The following is a 20617-nucleotide window of genomic DNA, read 5'->3' on the forward strand; positions in this document are numbered from 1 at the left end:
TGTCAAAGTTAAGAATTACGTGAATCATGTAAATGATAATAATGCATATTTTCAAAAGTTCTTTTGTTAACAGTTGTCAAATATTAAATATTTAGCTACTTATATCTTGCCACTGCTAAACTTACTGAAGCGCCGTCATGCTAGAATTCTCACTCGTCTTCTGTGAACAGTAAAGCTTGATTTGATTGGCCACCTCAGTCATTTGGACGTTGACGAATGCTGCTGGCAAACCAGCCTAAAATGTAACTTTTAACATTTGTTGTCATCCTAATAACAAGCAGAGCGGTGGGTGATGGAATAGGCTACAGCAGAGCAGCATCAAGAATATCAAATATTGGGGGGACAATTTGACATTTTCTCATTTTAGGGGGTGACTTGTCCCCTTCAATGTCTATGGTGGTTACGGCCCTGATGTACAAGTTATTTATTAAATTTAGTATTATTACTGTTATATATAAAACATATACATTTATATTATTGCTTTATTGCTTCAAAAATGTTTTATGTTAGTCACCTACTCGGTTTCATGCAAAAGATTGTTGTCAAAAAAACAACATTGTCTTGTATAATACTCAACGGCTGATTTAGAGAAGCATCTAATTTAATCATTTGCGATTTCGGTGGCACCAAATGACAACAAAATAAAAAAAGCACATGAGAGAAGTGATTTTCATCGGCGTGAGCTTTGAATATAAAATATGAAGTTCCGTTTGTGGCCACCTGAGTTCGCTATTTCCCTTCCAACCGAAGACGTATTTCACCTTATAGAGAATCGCTGAAAAGTTTTTGTTTTGAATAACAATGCATGCTGCAAGGAGAGAATGTCTGCGATTGGTTGGTGGTTTTCGGCTCGCAGTGTCTGATTGGCCCATACGTTTTAAAGGGGTTTTCGGGGGGGTCAGTCTCTCCCAAGCTCTCATCTCTGAGCTCCTCGTCCGTGGCAGCATCCACTCACTCTTTTACTACTGCCTGCGATGTGACTCCACGCCGCTCGCTCGCTGGAATATCACCCTTCGTGACAAGTGACGGATTTTACGCGCGCGCCACGCCGTCCGGTTTTCCAAATTCAAGGGGACACCGCGGCAGCGGCCAATGCCTTTTACCATGACTGTGGGATTAATAACGACTTTGTGTGCTGTAACGGCCGTTTTCGCGATGGAAGGTAAATATGTGGATGTTTGTCCTTTTTTCACGCGCTCCGTGGAGTGTGTTACGCGCGCTGCGCGCTTCAGGTTTGACAGGTAAATGTCTCGTAGAGGTGGAATATATTCGCGAGGACTAAGTTGAGTATGGAAAAAGATCTTTATGGCATCCACCGGAGTTGAGAAGGAGTTTCTGTGGCGGTTCCACAGACGCGGGATGGTCGTGGTGCTGAATGTTGCGGAATGAATGAGAGGACTGATTGGATTCATTTACTTAAACCCTGCTGGATTTTAACATGGTAACTCTGGTAAAGAACACAGTAGGTCATTGTATGTTCAGCCAGGAAATTATTATTCCTTAAGCTGATGTGAAGCTGTTGCTGGACCAGCTAAAAACCAGTTCATGACCATCTTGGACTCGCTAATGTCCAGTCAGGAGTCGGGACCAGGGAAACCATCTTGCTCACCTTAAGCTGTTATGACTAGCCGGTTTGCTGCTGGTTCAAAATGGTTTACCAGCTACATAATAACAGCATTTATGTGTGGGTAAAGGATACTTGGTAACCTTACGATGTCTACTGAAGATGCTCTGAAGGTGCACTGTGATCTGAAAGGCTTAGACATGCCATTTTAATGTTAATTTTTATTGTTTTCCTGAAGGGGAAAAAAAGGAATATTTTTGGAAACTGACTGGTGGTATCATTTGATTTATTGTGATTTTGGGCTGGTAAAATTAACTGACTTTTTATAATACACTTTACTCTTTAAAAAAAAAAAAGAGAGCAAGAAACAAGATTGTAAGTAACCACACATTCAGGATGGCTCACCCAGAATATTCTGTTTGCTCTTTGTTTACATCGTCAAGAATCGGTATGACTTGCTTTCTTCTATGGAACACAAAAGGAGATGAGAAGAATGTTAGATGTCAGATGAGACTGACAGCCTCAGTCACCATGCACTTCCATTGCATCTTTCTTCCATACAATGAAAGTGGATGGTGACTTTCACTCTGCCTAACGTCTCCTTTTGTGTTCCACTGAAGCTAAACAGGTTTGGACTTACACGAGGGTGAACAAATAACGATATAGTTCACCTAAAAAAGAGAATTATCTATTTAATTGACAAACCCGCATTGGATGGGTTCAGGAACATTTCAATTCTGTGAATACAAACCACAGATGAAGACCAGTATTGTGCTGTATTCTGGTCACGTCAATAATTTATTCCGAAAAATCAAGCCGAAACACAGCAAAAATGAGAGAGAGAGAGAGAGAGAGAGAGAGAGAGAGGGAAAAAAAAATTCCCTCCTTGTCTGGCATTTGACAGATGGTGGTTGACTGGTTGTTGCAGCCGCGCCAGAAATCAGACGTTCAGTTCGGCATGCTGTGTGTGTGTGTGTGTGTGTGTATGTCGTGAGATTGGTCTCCAGATCAGTAATGAACACACAGCCAACATGAAGGGATTCTCTATTTGTTTCCTTTTCCACTGCCTCTCCAATTCCATCCATCACACAACCTGTTTGCCTGTCCTGTCTGCAAACACTCGTACAGGTATTGCATAACTCTGTGTTTAGTTCACAGTTCACACAGTTTTATTTTCAACACTTTGCTGCTCGGTAACTCGCTTTGCCTAAGCACATGCTTTTTTTTTCTTTTTTCTTCATCACAAGCCAAACGCTCTCTGATTTAGCACAGACAATCAGCACTAAATGATGTCTGCGCAAGCACTAATGTGTCTGATTTAGTTTTCAGACATTCAGAACAGACAAAAGTGTTGTTGAAATTCATTTAGGAGAGTCCCCCCTTCGCACGTTCAGGTTGAAGTGTGTCTGAAGGCAGCAGATGGAGGGAACGAGGTTAGTGATCTCTTCTTATAGTGGCTAATTGAAAGGCAATTGGCCTTTGTGGTTTAAAGTGTGTTTGCTGTGGTGGATTTGTGTGTATTAGCCTCTCCTTGAGCCTATATCAGTCAGATCAGATTATGGCTACTAATTGCCAAACCAGCCCGGTGACCACAAACAATGTGTCAAAGCCATGTGCGCCTCGGAAGGCGAGAGAGCGGATGAAAGAGATGGGGGAGGGAGACAAAAAGCAAAAGAGAGTGTGTGTGTGTGTGTGTGAGAGAGAGAGAGAGGAAGATGAGGGTCTGGGGGACCATCTGGGTTAGTGGAAGGTGAAGTGACTCCGTTTTGACATGTTTCATGCGTCAGTGAGCGCAGTTCTCCAGCAGTGCCTAATAACGCCATAAATGTGATGAATTATGAATGCGGACATGCAATTGCAATTTTGAAATACTACTAATGCATAAATCAGGTAATGTTACAAGGCGATAACCATGAATAAATAAACACGATGCTTTTTTTCTTTTCATTTAAGATTATAATTTATTAGTATCCTGTTAGCCAAGTAGTATACAGTCTTTGTAACGTTTGTTCTGGATTGAGCCCATGATTTTTTGGTCTTTATTGTTCATGATTCATCTGTGCACATTGCTTGCTTCTTAATCTTTTATCAGAATGTGAAAACTGAAAGAAATCACCAAGTACTCGTTTTTTAGGGGTGTGAATCGTCACTGGTCCGTGGATGCTTGTTTTCCGCCACAAAATAAAATTGCGACTTCTTATTCAAGTTTATATCTCACAATCCTGACTTTATATAACGCAATCCTGACTTCTTTTTAGGGATAGGCATTCTTCCAAAATATTGTATTCGAATATTTGGGCTCATAAAAAAACGAATATTCGAATATTTGTTTATATAAATGACGTTATTTGGAGAAAATAAAGATTTTTTGTCACCATTTCTGCACAATTAGGTAATATACACAACAAGCTTACGTTATAACTTAAGGTTTTCATTCAGTTCTAAACAAATGTGTAAACCAAAAATATAGGCCTAAAGAACAAAAGCGTTATACACTCTAAAAAAAAAAAGGTTCTATATTGCACCAAAAATGGTTCTTGGCTCGTAATCATAGGGGAACCTTTTTTAGTGCTATATAGCACCAATTTTGGTGCTTCAGTGGTTCTTCAGCGGTTCTTCAGAGGTTCTTCACCGGTTCTTTGACTAAGGTGCTATATAGCACCTCTGAAGAACCGCTGAAGAACCACTGAAGCACCAAAATTGGTGCTATATAGCACTAAAAAAGGTTCCCCTATGATTACGAGCCTTTTTTTTAGAGTGTAAGCTCAAGCAGCGCGAGCGGAAAACACGCTAATAAAGCAGAGCTCGCCAGTTAGTAACGTTACATATACACTCGAGTCAGAATATGGTTATCGTGTTTATATTCTTTCACATTTTCATGTTGAGAAAAACAATAATATCATGTGGATGATATTGTTCTCAGGTGAGAAAACACTCCCCGCTGACAGACGTTGCAGAGACACAAAGATAACGGTGTTAAGTGAAGTTTCTAACAGCACTTTGTGTTTTCTGTTCTTAAACCCTCGACAAAACTTAAAGGAAGCATTTGTCTCGAGATCATTTTGCCATCATATACGTTATCTCGCTCTCACTCTGTGAACATCTGTGCTTACCTGCACTCGTGAATGCAGTGATGGACAGCTGTCCTCATTCGACTTGTGTTTGGATTTGATGTGATTTCTCAAACTGAGTTTCATTCATTCATTTGATCAAAAGTAACTCCATTTTGTAAGATCATTTTCAATTTTCATCTAAGTAATTCCAAACATCGGGAGGCAGACGACAACATTATATGCACACCCCTACTAGCCTGACAAGCCAGACCCACATCAAGATGTTGGGTCTGGGAACTCATTGGCAGGGCTCAATCCAAGGGGCGGGATAAACGGTTGTCTTTCAAATTCCCTCTGCAGGCAATAGGATAGCGCTACAACCAACCGGCGCTACAACCAAATGCTTTTTTTTCTCAGAATTGCTAGATTTGTGGACTTTATAACTCACAATTGTGACTTTATATCTCGGAATTGCGACTTTGTTACTCGCAATTGCGAGTTTATATCACACAAGTCAGAATTTCAAGATAAAAAGTCCCAATTACCTTTTTTTTATTCTGTGGTGGAAACAAGCCTCCATACTGGTCTCAGGATTCAATTTGAGTGCAAGTATCATGTCAACAATTCAATATCACAATGCACAACGATGCGTTGCATCCTCACATGCTCGCGCATGCACGCACACACACGCTCACACGCTGTAAATGTTAAAATAGTGGGTGCATTTTTTTATTACTTGCTTTTGCATTTCACCTCCCTCTGCCATTTTATGCTAGCGCGAGAAATGTGTATGCGACGAATGACGTCAGAGAAACGTCAGTAGGCTATAATCGATTATGGTCAAGCACTAATTTCAACACCTCTATCGTTTTTACCCGTCACTTTCAAACTGGCTCAGTTTTGATGCGAAACGCTCACTTTTGTGCAATTCAATCAGTTCTTAATCTAATCTTTATTTCACATTTATATCCTGTTTTGCTCAGAAATGCGTCACATTACAATAGTACGTTGGGTTGACTTTCATAGATTATGTGTGGAGCATCAAGTTTCATTTACATTTTCTGTTGAGTTGATTAGAAATTGATGATGGTTATAAAAATCTGCTTCCTTCTGAAGAATGCCATGACGATCTTTACTCAAGTGCGCTTTCTTATATCTGTTTGCTGTTCATGTGCCTTTAGGAGGATTTAAGTGCTCAGTCCGGATTTTAAGTGCAGGTTCGATTGGGCTGTCATGTTGACATTTTTTCTCTCTGTGGAAACATCAAATACGTTATAGAAAGCACTTTAGACACACACACACACACATACTCACACTACCAACCCCCGGTCAAGCCCTCACCATTTAAAGAGGTCTGAGAGTGTGGTCATGTCAGTAAGTGCATCGCTGAAGTCCTTGTTCCCACATCACTGGCCCAAATAAACAAGCCTTATCTGAAGTCACTCGTTCTGTCCTCCGTTACTGCTGCAGTCAGAGTTCTTTTATCAAATGACTTCACCTCAGCCTGAGCCAACTCTCGACACTGTTGTTCTGTCAGAGACAAAGGAACCCAGTGGTGTTTATCCACACTCGCTGCAGGGAGATGGTACTACCATGAGAGGGTACTGTGTTGTACTTAGCTGACCTCAAATCACATCACAAGCCCTATTCGGACGGTAATTGTTTCTCATGTGGAAGTATTTTATAATACATTTGCATGCCATCTCAGTGATAAAACTCGTGCATTCAGATGGTGGTTTATCACGGTGGAGGAGCAATTTTGTTCTCGTGCACCAATAACATGATTGTATCCTGTAAATAAAATGTCATATGCTCGGTATAATAAGAATAAATGCATATTTAATTTAATAATAGAAAAATAATATCCTAATTATTATTTAATTATTTAAATCTGTTTAAAAATAGGAAGATGAATAGACGCACGTTGAAATGGTTTTGTGTCTTTTGTATTTTTTACTCTACTATTTTATCTCAAAATAAAGGATGTCGTTTTATTTTCCACATGGAAATGAGCGGAAATAAGTTAATACAGCCTCTTATTTACATGAGGTAAACTAGGGTGACCAAACGTCCTGTTTTCAAGTCCTGTCCTGGCCCTAATATAACAATTTTCTATCCATACAGAGAAGGTATTGAAATGAATAAGGAATCTTTGAGTAAACTTCGAATATCATTTGAGTATCTCATTGCCGGGCAGAGTGTACTAGTTTTCGGTAATCAAAATATGGTCACCCTAGGTAAGCATAATGCTGCTTGGTTATTTTAATATGTATAATTGCTGCCGTAATGACGGCCCATTTCAAATGTTTACGCGCTTTTCTTCTTTTTATTTTTTGAGCGGTGATGAAATATACTGCTCTTGTTGAAATATACAGCTACTTGTCAGCATTTCAGTACTAAAAGTCTAGATCTTTAAAATGCATCCAAATTACAGCGAAGCGCAACGGTACGGTGCTCTGCAGTGGTCAAAAAGGATATAAACACTGAATTTTGAAGTGATATATTCTTGAAAACTTGGATTCGGACGGCAATTAAATTACCACACGACCTTGGTGTTTGTCAAAAAACAATAGGTAATTCGGCCCGGGATTTTTATGCGGGTGGTGGAAGAAAAACACTGACATTCTGGATTCGGACGGAAATAAAATCACTGACTAGCCCCTGTAAATTTTGAAAATACCTTATGACCCCACAAGAACCAATTACCGTCCAAATAGGGCTTTAGTCAGTAAATACATTTTCAGTTGCGATTATATTTAAATGATATATATATACATACACACACACACACACACACATCGTCTCCTCGCAGCAGATCTTCTTTTTGTGTGTGATGATGGAATTCCTGCTGCTGATTTGACTCCTTTTCACATTTTATAAGCTCTTTTTACGAGTTCTCAGCTGGTCAAAATGCCATCATATACGAAATGCACATACAACAAGCAATTTAGCCCAGCACACAGCATTGTTTTGGAAAGTTCCGTCACGAAATATAATAAAAGCAGACCTATCATCTTTAGTGTCTGTGTTAAAATGCCACTGTGAACGCTAAGCGGACCAGGTCTAAATGTTTTTTTTTTTTTTTTTTGGGTCCGGACTACATGAACCAAGTGAACTGAACTACAAATGTGAACACACCCTTAAAATATGTCAGAGCCATTGTTTTGTCTTAAGATGCACACCAGTAAAGTTTTTTAAAGGCATGTTTATAAAAGCTACTAAAATGTCATAATTGAATTGAACTCAGGCCTAATCCTGGCTTAATCTAAGCCCTGTCTGTGAAAAATATTTTTTAATTAAATTATCATTTTATATTATAGTGTAAAATTACATTCAATTTGATAGTCTGATTAATTGCATTGAAATAGTTGACAACCCTAGTTACAACACATGCAGACATTCATCTGTGTTTTTTTTTGTCTGTGCGAAGATTTATTCATGCTTTCTCTCCGATCAATCTCTATCATGCAGTCGACTAAATGCACACAATGTGCCCATAATTTATTTAAGGGTGGACAGGTCTGTGTGTTGGAAATTACTGCAGCTGATGTGAATAATGAGCTACAGATGCTGACCACACTTTTCCTATTTCCCTTTCTCTTTTTTTCTACTTGTCCATGGCATGCAAATTCATCTTATCCCTCTCTCGCTGTGCCATGCTGGCTGAGATTTAGGATGACCACCATGTTCTTTTTCACCATCTATCTCTTATTTTACAATGGAGTGCACTGACTGTAATAATATCCCACTTATTACTCGGCTACTTTCTAAAATAACACATTCATTTGTTTGAAATATTGATGATTTGGTTCATTATAGACACAATTCAAGTTAGTAGTCGTTATGCAAATACATTTCACTTCAGAATGCTGCCATTGACCAATCAGAATCAAGTATTTCAGATGGACATGTGGTTGAAGAAAAAGCAGCAAAACCGCACACACACACACACACACACACACACACACACACACACACACACACACACACACACACACACACACACACACACACACACACACACACACACACACACACACACACACACACACACACACACACACACACACACACACACACACACACGCACAGAGGCTAAGGGGGAGAGAAGTTGTTCTTGTACGGTTTAGTATAAACCTCTTGATCATTAAAAGACTGAGTCATCTTCGTGCACAGAGGGGTTAAAGGACGTTTTCGTGTTTCCTCTATCTTCCATATCGTTGTCAGCAGCGTCTGAGGCTCAGAGAGCAGCGAGCGAAAAGCACTAATGCACCTGCAAATGAGATCGCTCGTCTCTCTCTAAATGAATGCTTGCTCTGAAAGATGATGGAAAGAGATAAGAGTTTTCTTTTCACTCTTGTCGAAATTCTTCTCAAAAAGACTGAAGGCACTGTCTGAAATCTCTATTAAATATTAATGTGAGGGTCAATGGGCCGCCATGGCTTTATGGATGTGCTGACCTGATGATTTTTAAATGAAATACAGCTGTTTGCTTTTCATTATGTGTGTGTATTTGTGTTGACTGTTATTTGACTTTTAAATTGAGCAATTCTTCTGATGCTGACAGCTCCGGCAGTTGAGTTCACTGTAAGGTGACTATCCAAGAAATGTCTAAAAATGTAGATTTTTGGAGGATTAAAGCACACTGCTTAGTTTGCACACCCTGCTGAAATGGCTAGCCTATATTCATTTTGGTTTAGGTTGGTTTATGCTGTTTAGTGCAGACACCTTACAGTGGTCCAGATTTGATTAGGCTGGTTTATCTCGAGAATTCCTGTCGTTCCAGGTTGGATTACACTTTTTAGTACTGGTTTGGTGTTGATCTAGGTAAATTGGATAAACTTAATTAACCAACACAGAACCACCAGTAAGTTTAGCTGTAATGCTTTTAGCTGAGAATTCATGTAGGTCCAGGCTGGTTTATGCAGTTTATTGCTAGTTAAACTAAGAATTCATGTTGGTCCAAGTTGGATTGTATTGGTTAGTACTGGTTTGGTGTTGATCTAGGTAAATCCATGTTGGATAGATTTAACCAACACAGAACCACCAGTAAGTTTAGCTGTAATGCTTTTAGCTGAGAATTCATGTAGGTTCAGGCTGGTTTATGCAGTTTATTGCTAGTTAAACTAAGAATTCATGTTGGTCCAAGTTGGATTGTATTGGTTAGTACTGGTTTGGTGTTGATCTAGGTAGATCCATGTTGGATAGATTTAACCAACACAGAACCACCAGTAAGTTTAGCTGTAATGCTTTTCGCTGAGAATTCATGTAGGTTCAGGCTGGTTTATGCAGTTTATTGCTAGTTAAACTAAGAATTCATGTTGGTCCAAGTTCGGATTGTACTGGTTAGTACTGGTTTGGTGTTGATCTAGGTAATTACATGTTGAATAGTGATGGTTCTGTGCTGGTAAAATATGTTTTCTGTAAGTTTTTAGCTGATCATTTATGTAGATTCAGGCTGGTTTATGTGGTTTATTGCTAGTTAAGATGAGAAGTTATGTTGGTTGGATTACACTTGTTAGTGCTGATCTAGGTAATTACATGTTGGATAGACTTAATTAACCAACACAGAACCACAAGTAAGTTTTGCGGTACATGATTTTAGCTGAGAATTCATGTAGATTCAGGCTTGTTTATGCTTTTTCTGCTAGTTAAACAAGCCTGAATCTACATGAATTCTCAGTTTATGCTGTTTATTGCTAGTTTAGCCGAGCTTGATACTGGTAAATGCTGGTTTGGTGTAGGTGTGTCGCAAAATACTGGTATCGATGATAACTGATAAAATAGAGATATTGATATTATGTTTTATATTTTTTATGAATTCATGCAATACATACAGAAAGTGTACAAAATGCACATATTGAGAGATAACAACAAAACATTATAGACAAACAGCAATATGATGGAAGATAAGAAAGAAAGAGGAGGGGGGACAAAAGAGAAAAGGCAAAAGAAACAAACAAACCAACAAACAAAAACGTAGTGAAAAGAAAGATCCTGTAATTAGAAAATGTCTTTTGGGAGTTGTGAAATGTTATTTTAAAGGGTATTTAATAATTAAACCCCCAATCCCATGTCTATCTGTGCATATGTCTATCTGAGATATTGATATTATGTAAATACTACATGATAATATCTTAAATAATCAAGTGTCAGTAGCTTTCTGGTTGACTCTCCAGCATAGGTGGCGGTATTGCACCTTGACATTAGTCATATAATGCAACTTTTTAGTGAGATTTATTTCTTTATTTTAGGTGAAAACAAAGTTAAAGATGAAAAGCATTAATTATTTTTTTTTAAACTTTAGATACTGTGATAACATCATTGTTGTGAATTATTTTGACCACGCTATCGTTACAGCTTTATTATAGTGTCAGTTTAGCTTGTGTATCAGCATTACTATGAAGCTGGTGAATCAAAGATTAGTTTAGTTGGTTAAGAAGCCTGGCGGTGACGTCAGAATCCAAAACACAGCATATACTGGTGACCAGCTAACAGGGTAGTTTGGGTTGTCATAAATCAGATTGAAGTATCCAGGTGTTTCGATCTACGTATCCGTGCTCACACACTCTCCCTGCTGCAGTTTTGGACCCTGATAAATTGCTTCAGGGCATCTGGGTGATGCAGCTCAGCGAGACCATCTTCGGTCCTCCGAGATCTCTGTACTCTCCAGACACGGCAGCCAGATGGTCGATGGGGTGTGTGTTTGTGTGTTGGTGTGTGGCATCACGGTGGGATCGGCAGACCTCAAAGCCCTGTTGGTTTCATGTCTTTTATGGGTTCTGATTTTCCTTTCTCACTTCACGCTCTGTGGCTTTTTCAGCATCACTAGATTGGCAAACGAGGTCTGAAATGGCCTCGTTAAAACCAAACGGGCATGTGTTTGTGCACATTTAGAACTGAGATGAATGGCAAATGTCCCCTAAAATCACATTGGGTCCAGCTGCAAACATGTCTAAGAAGTTGGTTATGAGAAAATATTCCACTTGGTTTGATAATGTTATCTAATGATAATCATCTTGTGTCAATTATCAGGTTATCCATTGAGAAGCTGGGCGAAAGAACTATAATAAACAGCTGGAAAGCAGTGCAGCTCTGCCGCACTGAACCGTGAGTTTAGAGTTTAAAAAAGCCATAAAAATCAGTCCCCTCTGAAAGTGCTGCGCTGTCTATTTGGATTTATGGCTTTGCGTCACACAATACCACCCCCATCCTCCAAAAAACATTTTATCGGATGATTTAAAAGTCACCTGGTTGGGGGCATAGCGAATATATGTAAGTGCAATCAGCAGAAAGAGCTAGAACACCATTTTTTTTTTCTCTTTCTCTTTCTCTGTGTGAGACTGGTCAAATGGCGCATTGGGTAAGTGGCCCCGTCAGCAGATATGGGATCCTCCCCAGTGTGTCCGGAGGAGAGATTGTGGCAGGGTGAATTGATTATTGTGGTATGTTTCCAAAGGTTGTTAAGGCCAAGCTTCAGGCCTACTTAAAGGGATAGTTCACCCAAAAAAAAACTCTTCCCCCACTATTGTGTGGCTTTCTTTGTTCTGTGAAACACAAAGGAGATTTTTTTGAGGAATGTTCAGTTCTTTGTCGTACAGTGAAAGTGAATGGCCGTGGGCGTGGACGCTGTCAACATCCAAAAATGACAAAAAACAATAAAACATCATAAAAGTATTGTCAGATTCTGAAGTCAAATGATAGCTTCGTGTAGCCTGACGTCGTCTTACTCAGATTCTAGTCAGAATATGAGTCTGTTACTGCTCCATTGGGCAAGGCGTGTTTCAACCGAACCAGGAAAGAAAATGCCTCTGCACTCAATTGGATAGACCTACAACCAATCAGAGCAAAGGAGCGATGCATAGTTGTCAACAGAACTCAACTGCACTCATGCTGGAAGAAGTAGAATAAGATGAGTGTAAACTTTCTTTGCCGCTGTTGTAAAACATTATTTAAGGATACACTGAGTACTTACCAACACGATCATCATTTTTGAGAGAAATAGTAAAGGTGAATGCATATGGGTCAAAGACGAGACGTCACCATTTTGGTGTCCGCATCAAATAAAATTTACAAAAGTGATTTTACATACAAAATAAACATATTAAATGCAAGTAAAGTGTCTACTTTCATGTTTCACATAACTTTTGTGAAAATACAATGACAAAATATCAGTTAAATAATGCTCCAAAGTGTAAAAATGTCATTCAGCGTAACAAACCATGGTCATTCGGTGTAACTGATATATTTATATAAAAATGAAACAATATACTTATTCTGAGCTGTACTTATTAAAATTTGTAACATAATATGTGCTCCTTCTAAATTTGATTATATTTTAAAGCAGCACTAGGTAGTTTTTGCTCTCGGTGTCCCCCTACAGTTGGGAAACAGTATTGTCCTCTACTACTGTCGTAAACTGTCATTCTACATCAGTGGATGCATCGCACGTGCATTTATTGACATGACAACTATGATAGCCCTGAACACTGCAGGAGGAGTTCACATGTCTATGGAGTTCACATGCAGGTGTTCTGCTTGCGTCGCGTGTGAAATGTCTTCATCCCAGGTAACGTTACAGTGGCATATGTTTCAGCATGTCATATGAATATCATTTCATGGGTTTTATTTTTTTCAAACGCCAAATGATCACGTTTACAAGCCAGCGTCATTATAGTAGCATAGTCTATTGGTTCCCGTTTTACAGAATCTATATGATACTTCAATTTAATGTTTGAGTGGTAGGAATCACCATATATTGTCAATATTATAATATCAAGCTACCATAGATGAATCTGCAAATGTGAAAAATCGATTTGCATTATAGCTTGAGGCAAGACAAATAAACCAATATCACAGACATGTTAGGTATCCTAAAATATGATTTTGTACGTCTTATCATATGTATTTACTTGCAAGAATGTAGCCCCTCCTCCTTCAGCTCATGCCAACGAGCAAACGCTGGCCCAATGTTGATCCTCGTCCTGCCTTTAATCCCATCACTTTCTCGTTTCCTCTTTTTGCTTTCCTCCGATAAAACCTTTGCTTTCTTATTTTTCTGTGCTGCTTCGGCCATGACTATAACATTCGGCAAACAAATAATAGTTTGGCTCGCATGTCCGAATTTAAGGAAGTGGGGGTGGTAGTGGAAGTGACGTATATGCCGTAAAGCAGTCGAATTTTGTAGTTCTTTTTTTTCTCGGGTTACTACCCGAAACCCAAAGTTTAAAAGTACGATTAAAAACGATACAGACCCCGTCAGGCTGAGGCAGACGTGTCATTCAACCTATTGTAAGTCGATGTATCATCACAAGAGGTTTGAAAATATATTATAAAGGTTGAAAAGTTACCTAGTGCTGCTTTAATTGATTTTCACTTCCTTACAAAAACTTCTTGCTGGCAAATGGGAAAACCTAATGGTTTAAAGCAGGGGTCTCCACACTCGGTCCTGGAGGGCCGCTGTCCTGCAGAGTTTAGCTCCAACCTCAAATAAACACACCTGAACCTGCTAATCAGTGTCTTACAAGGCCCTAGTTAGACATTGATTAGCTGGTTCAGGTGTGTTTAATTGGGGTTGGAGCTAAACTCTGCAGGACAGCGGCCCTCCAGGACCGAGTGTGGAGACCCCTGGTTTAAAGGATATTGGCGAAGTATAAAGATTTAAAATGACAAAAATATTCTATTTGGGGGCTGCACTGTGATCTTTAAATAGAGTCCTGTAATATGTCATCAACTGATCATTTAAAAAAAAATGTCTGATAAGATTTTTTTGCATAAATATATTGTTACACTGATGACATTTTAGTGGTTGTCTTCTGTAAAATCACAATAAAAATGTATGGTAGTAATTATTTTTTGCTCAGAAAAATATAAAGTTAAACAGGACATATTCTAATGTATGTGAAAAAGACTAAAATTAAAGCTCTTTTACACTTTTATTTTTTTGATGCTTGAAACCCCATTTTCGTCTTTGACCCATACAAGCAAGTTCTCCGTTTAAGATTAGAACAAATTCAACCCAAGCGCTTTTTGGTGACGTGCATGATTACGTTACTGTTGATTATCTGTCCATCATCGTATAAAGACTATTTGATTGGTCCGAACAGCTCTAGTTCGAGGATAGTTGGCATAGTTGTCAACTCGGCTGGCATCCAGACTTGAGTCTGTTCCACGAGTCCTTCATGTGGAATCATTCGAATATGCTGATTTGCTAGCCTGACAAGCCACACCCACATCAAGATGTTGGGTCTGGGAACTCACCATTGGCTGGGCTCAATCCGAGGGGCGGGATAAACCGTTGTCTTTCAAATTCCCTCTGCACGCAATTGGATAGCGCTACAACCAACCAGAGCAATGAAGAAGGTGAAGCGGAGCTAGTTGATCTTTTTGTTAAACAGTTGTGCAAGATGATATTTTTGTGAAAACTGATATATCTATATATACTAGATATCTTTATTGATCAATTTAAAGTGTCCTAATTTCTTTAAAAAAATGTAAACCTTTGAATGGGAGTGTGTGTATAATACTAGCTGGAGTTTTTGCAATGGCGGCTCTAAACTTCATAAACACTTTTTCTGGGAGATGATGCCATATGGTGCAAGACGTTACTGATTTGTTTATGATTTTCAACCTATTCTAACTGATGCTTCAAGACTATCACAAATCAGCTGGATGGTGTTTGCTTTGGATGACACTTCCTCCATATAAATCATTATTGCATTCGCAAGTTGCTTTGGATAGAAGCATCTGCAAAATGAGTAAATGTACTGTAGATAGCTCTGTGGCATATTTACACCAGCATAACGACAAAGAACGGTTGTAGAATGAGAAGCCATCATTGTGTGCCCTGCATGGAGGTTTGGGACACCATGAGGGTGGGTAAATAATGACAGAATTTTAATTTTCAAGTAAACTATTATTTTAAAATCCCAAACTTCCCCTGCACCTCACAAAAGCCTGTTGTCGTCGTGGGGTCTGTTTTGACTGGGACTGTTTTTTCTCATTGTCTTCATTCTTTCCCTGCACTGTCATTTATTTTTTTTGAAAGGAAAGAGAAAGCATTTTAATTAAAACTTGAGGCGGCACAGGCAGCAACAGAGAGTTCTGCTTCCTGCCCAGAGAGCAGCCAGTAATTGGTTCTGTTCCCTCTCCCACTGTATACTCAGTTAAATGGATGCAGTTGTTCAGTTTGTTGGTCTTTTTTTCCCATCGTCTTTTCATTTGCAACCCCCCCCCCCCCCCCCCACACACACACACACACACACTTTCCGCCTCTCCAAACAGAGGTGAAACCTGAGTCCATGTCTGTGTTTGGGTTGCAGACTGAGGGGCTGCAAAGATCTGGATGTATGAAAGACGGGTTTGAGTTTAAGCAGCCTGAGAAACAAAGCAGCTCATTTATTACTCTCTTAATGAAAGCTGCTTCCAGTGCTCTGCCATAATGGTTTAATTTCACCTCTTGAGCCCCTGGATTAGTCCGTGAGGCACAGGAACACTGGGGCGGAGGGAGATGAAGGGGCAGCTGGGTTGATTTTTAAAGTTCTCAGTCGCTCTCCCAGAAACTTTTTCAGCCATGAGCTGTTAATATATTCTTTTTTTTTATGGTTGTTATTGAAAGAGTGAAGCGAAAACAAGCTTTTGTTCCAGAATATTACCAGTAACTTGGTGCCGCAGTCTGAGCTTGTTGACAGTCTTCCAAGTCATCCTGGTCTCAAGTCAGTTCATTTTTATACACATATTTAGCACTCATATGCAGACAGTGCAAGTTCAAGTCCAGCTTGCAATGTCATTTTATTAAAAAAAGCAAAATATATAATAACTTTTTTTCTGAAGAAATTTGCATTCATATGCCACCATGATGTTTAGAGTCAGGGCTTTGGTTTCTGGTTGCTAGGGTGCTGTGTTTGGTTGCCAGGGTTTGGGTATGTGGTTGCCAAAAGAGTGCATTAGCACCCGCCCCCTTTTTCAGCGACGCTGGTTCCGGAAGTATTTTTCCATAAAAAAATGTCCCATAGGGGTTTAAAAAAAAAGGTCTTCGTTAAAGACTTATACGCCTTGAACCAAGCCAGTCAGCTATGAGGTGAATCATAACATTACAATTTTGGAAATCAGACAAAAATATAAGGTACAAGAATGTGTAGTGTACTTAACGGCTTTAGTCAGGGAAAGAACTACAATCCCAAGAAGCATTGCGAACAGCGTAATCAAATTAAAAATGAATATTGTCACCTAACAATACTCATTTACAAATGTTGATATATATATACACAATATTTGTACTTTTATTACAAAATATGCATATATTTACAAACATTTAAGTATTTTGAGAGTGCAGAGATCGACTTGATTATTCGCAGCGCTTCATGGGAGTGGGCGGAGCTAATACAATATTTTGCCGCTTGTTGCTTTTTTAGTTTTTCACCAGGAATTCCTCTGTTAAACATATTTATTTTAAAAATAAGCTAAAATAATGCAGACTTTTAAACTTAAACTTTGACTTTTAAACCCAATGGTTAGGTTTGTCCATATTTGTGTAGGGAAGTACAATATATCAGTACTAGGCCTATATCATATTTATCAGCAGACTTTTTAATTTATTAGTATCAGTAAATATTGGATATTTAATTGTGCATGCACATTTTTTTACATTTAAGCTTACCTATAATGCCTAAATTCACTTGTGGCATTTAACACTTTTTATTTTATTTTTTATTTTAAATATTGTTGGTATCAGACAGAATTTTGATATACTTAGGTGTTGGTATGTGGTTGCTAAGGTTTTCCGGGTGGTTGTTCTGTGATTTAACATTAACAGTTTATTTTATCCCTCATTTGTAAGCTGCTTCGGACAAAACGTGTAGTAGCTCAAGGTGTATAGATATAGCTTGATTGATTCCATCCTTCAGTTTAAGGTCTAGTCCACACATACACAGGTATTTTAAAAAAAAAAGAGCATGCCAAACCAACAGGTGGCGTGTGGACGAACGGCCAAACCGCATAGAAAAGATGCGGTTTCGAAAATACCCGTGCTTATGTGGACAGGACCTAAGTCTATGGGATTTTTCCACCCGTTTTATTGTCCACCATGTGAAAATTGTAAGTCTGATTGCTTAGAAAGATAAGATTGAAGTTCTCTTCAAAAAGCTGCACGATTTGAGGTTGTCAGATTTAAGTTATGTTTCATTATGTTTTTGTACATGTTCCTGTGTTTCCAGTGCACTATTCGTTTCTATACTTACTAAGTTCTCTTTGTTTGTTGCCTTGATTACTGATTTCGTTCACCTGTGTTCCCTTGTTAAACCTGTGTAAGTACTCCCTGTTTTGTTCATCCCTTTGCCAGCTCTCACTTTTGTTTAATGTGGGTTGCTAATTTAATCCTGCGTTTTTTTTTCTTGGTTATCTCCTGACTACTGTTTGTAGCGCTTCTCCATTGTGTCATGTGTGAAGCAGACTACACGTGACAGAGGTCTCATTGTGCACCAAAGTTGAATTCTTAGGATTCATTCAAATCCTTAGCCCTAAATGTTTGCAATAACCATAGTGTTTCCACATTAAAGAGACAAGATAACAAAAAAAAAAGATCCAATCACAGCTGGACGAGACCTACTTTATGCTTACATCATTAGCATGGGGATACGACATCCTGTACCTGACGCAGTGTTTTCCTCTCGGAGCTTCCGCCACCTCGGCTGCGTCATGCATCACCAATACCGTGTGACTGAACACGACGTATCCGCCTCAACTTCACTGATTTTAAACTGCTCGCCACACGCAATCAGCTCACCTCAGAAAATCAAGGTTTGGGTCAGCGGGAGGGCTGACTAATGTTATTAGATCATTAATATTTCATCAAAAAGCAGTTTGTCAGGTGTTATTTTTTTCCGTGGCAGTCAGGGTAATATCTCTGATGTGTGAAGAGGCAATGCAGAGGCAGTGCAGTTGATTGGGCCTCCTCTTGCTCTCTCTCTCTCTCTCTCTCTCTCTCTCTCTCTCTCTCTCTCTCTCATTAAGACTGAGTTATGACCTCTTTACCTATGCAGAATCATCACAAACACATTTTTCACTGTGCTCTTGCCATAAATGTAATCTCCAGCTTAGGCAGGAAAGAAAAAAACAGAAAACGGCCGCGCAGGAAAGGATGAAAGAGAAAATGGGGTGAAAAGATCCTAAATGTTCAAATGGATGGTTGAGGGGCGGCTTTATTCTTCTGTATGTGTTTTTACGTTAGTAGCTTCCTGTATATGTTGAGTTTTTTATTCGGGCCAGTGTGTGTATGTGTTTCTGAAAAGGAAGGGCTTGGAGGTAATTAAGTATTGATTTCTAAGCATGCAGGGTGATGGGAAATAGGCGACTTTGCCCTAATTACAGCAGGTTGCCAGATTGGGGGTGTCTGGACTGCAGCGGTGTGCTATAGGGGTGAGCATGGCTTCCAGCCAGAGCGGCTGCTGCCTCATCATTTTAGCAGATTAATTAGCAGCTTTTGCCCACGTGGTCGGCCAACACCTTGATTCTATTGCCTGCATGAGCTTTTTTGATTACAAACTGACTGACGGGAATGCATGTAGGATGGATGGATCATTTCATAGAAAAAGAACAAGAGACAAGTAAGTATTTAATATAACATACACCAATCAGGCATACCATGGTCCCCGTTTTGCTGCCGAAACAGCCCTGAACCGTCGAGGAATGGACTCCGCTAGACCCCTGAAGGTGTGCTGTGGTGTCTGGCACCAAGATGTTAGCAGCAGATCCTTTAAGTCCTGTAAGTTGCGAGGTGGGGCCTCCATGGATCGGACTTGTTTGTTCAGCACATCCCACAGACCCTCGGTTGGATTGAGATCTGGGGAATTTGGAGGCCAAGTCAACACCTCAAACTCATTGTTGTGCTCCTCAAACCATTCCTGAACCATTTTTGCTTTGTGGCAGGGTGCATTATCCTGCTGAAAGAGGCCACAGCCACCAGGGAATACCATTTCCATGAAAGGGTGTACATGGTCTGCAACAATGCTTAGGCAGGTGGTACGTGTCAAAGTAACATCCACATGGATGGCAGGACCCAAGGTTTCCCAGCAGAACATTGCCCAAAGCATCACACTGCCTCTGTCGGCTTGCTATCTTCCATAAAGACAAGGATGAGTGAGTTTGGTGTGGAGGAACTTGACTGACTTGCACAGAGTCCTGACCTCAACCCGATAAAACTTCCCATACGTGATTCATCAGACCAAGCCACCTTCTTCCATTGCTCCGTGGTCCAGTTCTGATGCTCACATGCCCACTGTTGGCGCTTTCGGCTGTGGACAGGGGTCAGCATGGGCACCCTGATTGGTCTGCGGCTATGCAACTCCATATGCAACAAACTGCGATGCACTGTGTATTCTGACACCTTTCTATCAGTACCAGGATTAACTTCTTGAGCAATTTGAGCTACAGTAGCTCATCTGTTCGATCGTAACACACGGGCCAGCCTCCGCTCCCCACGTGCATAAATGAGCCTTGGCCGCCCATGACCCTGTCACCGGTTCACCACTGTTCCTTCCTTGGGCCACTTTTGATAGATACTGACCACTGCAGACCAGGAACACCGCACAAGAGCTGCCGTTTTGGAGATGCTCTGACCCAGTCATCTAGCCATCACAATTTGGCCCTTGTCAAACTCGCTCAAATCTTACACTTGCCCATTTTACCTGCTTCTAACACATCAACTTTGAGGACAAAATGTTCACTGATCATCTCTTCATCACAGCACCTGTTAGTGGGTGGGATATATTAGTGTTATTCACTTCACCTGTCAGTGGTCATAATGTTACGCCTGATCGGTGTACTTGCTTTATGTGTATATTATATTAAATATTTACTTAGGAAATAGTTCATCATAACTATACATTTATATTGGATATATTGGATATTTCCATTCCTGTTTCCCTCATGAATTACACTGGTTTAGGAGAACACCTGAAAAAAATGGCACAGTTTAACTTTAAGAGAACGTTCCCCTATAATA

At 39.7% G+C, this 20617-nt stretch overlaps 1 protein-coding gene across 1 annotated transcript in view; it reads left to right on the plus strand.

The window, feature by feature from the left end:
* Positions 1-939: 939 nt before the first annotated feature.
* The window catches only part of ephb1 (EPH receptor B1), a 419430-nt gene continuing 399752 nt past the window's right edge, over positions 940-20617 (plus strand). The window contains exon 1 of the mRNA XM_079818972.1: positions 940-1162. Coding sequence (XP_079675098.1) covers positions 1093-1162 — 70 coding nt within the window. The 5' untranslated portion in view covers positions 940-1092. The remainder of the gene's footprint in view (positions 1163-20617) is intronic.

Source organism: Gobio gobio (assembly GCF_949357685.1).
Source record: "Gobio gobio genome assembly, chromosome: 6".
NCBI lineage: Eukaryota > Metazoa > Chordata > Actinopteri > Cypriniformes > Gobionidae > Gobio > Gobio gobio.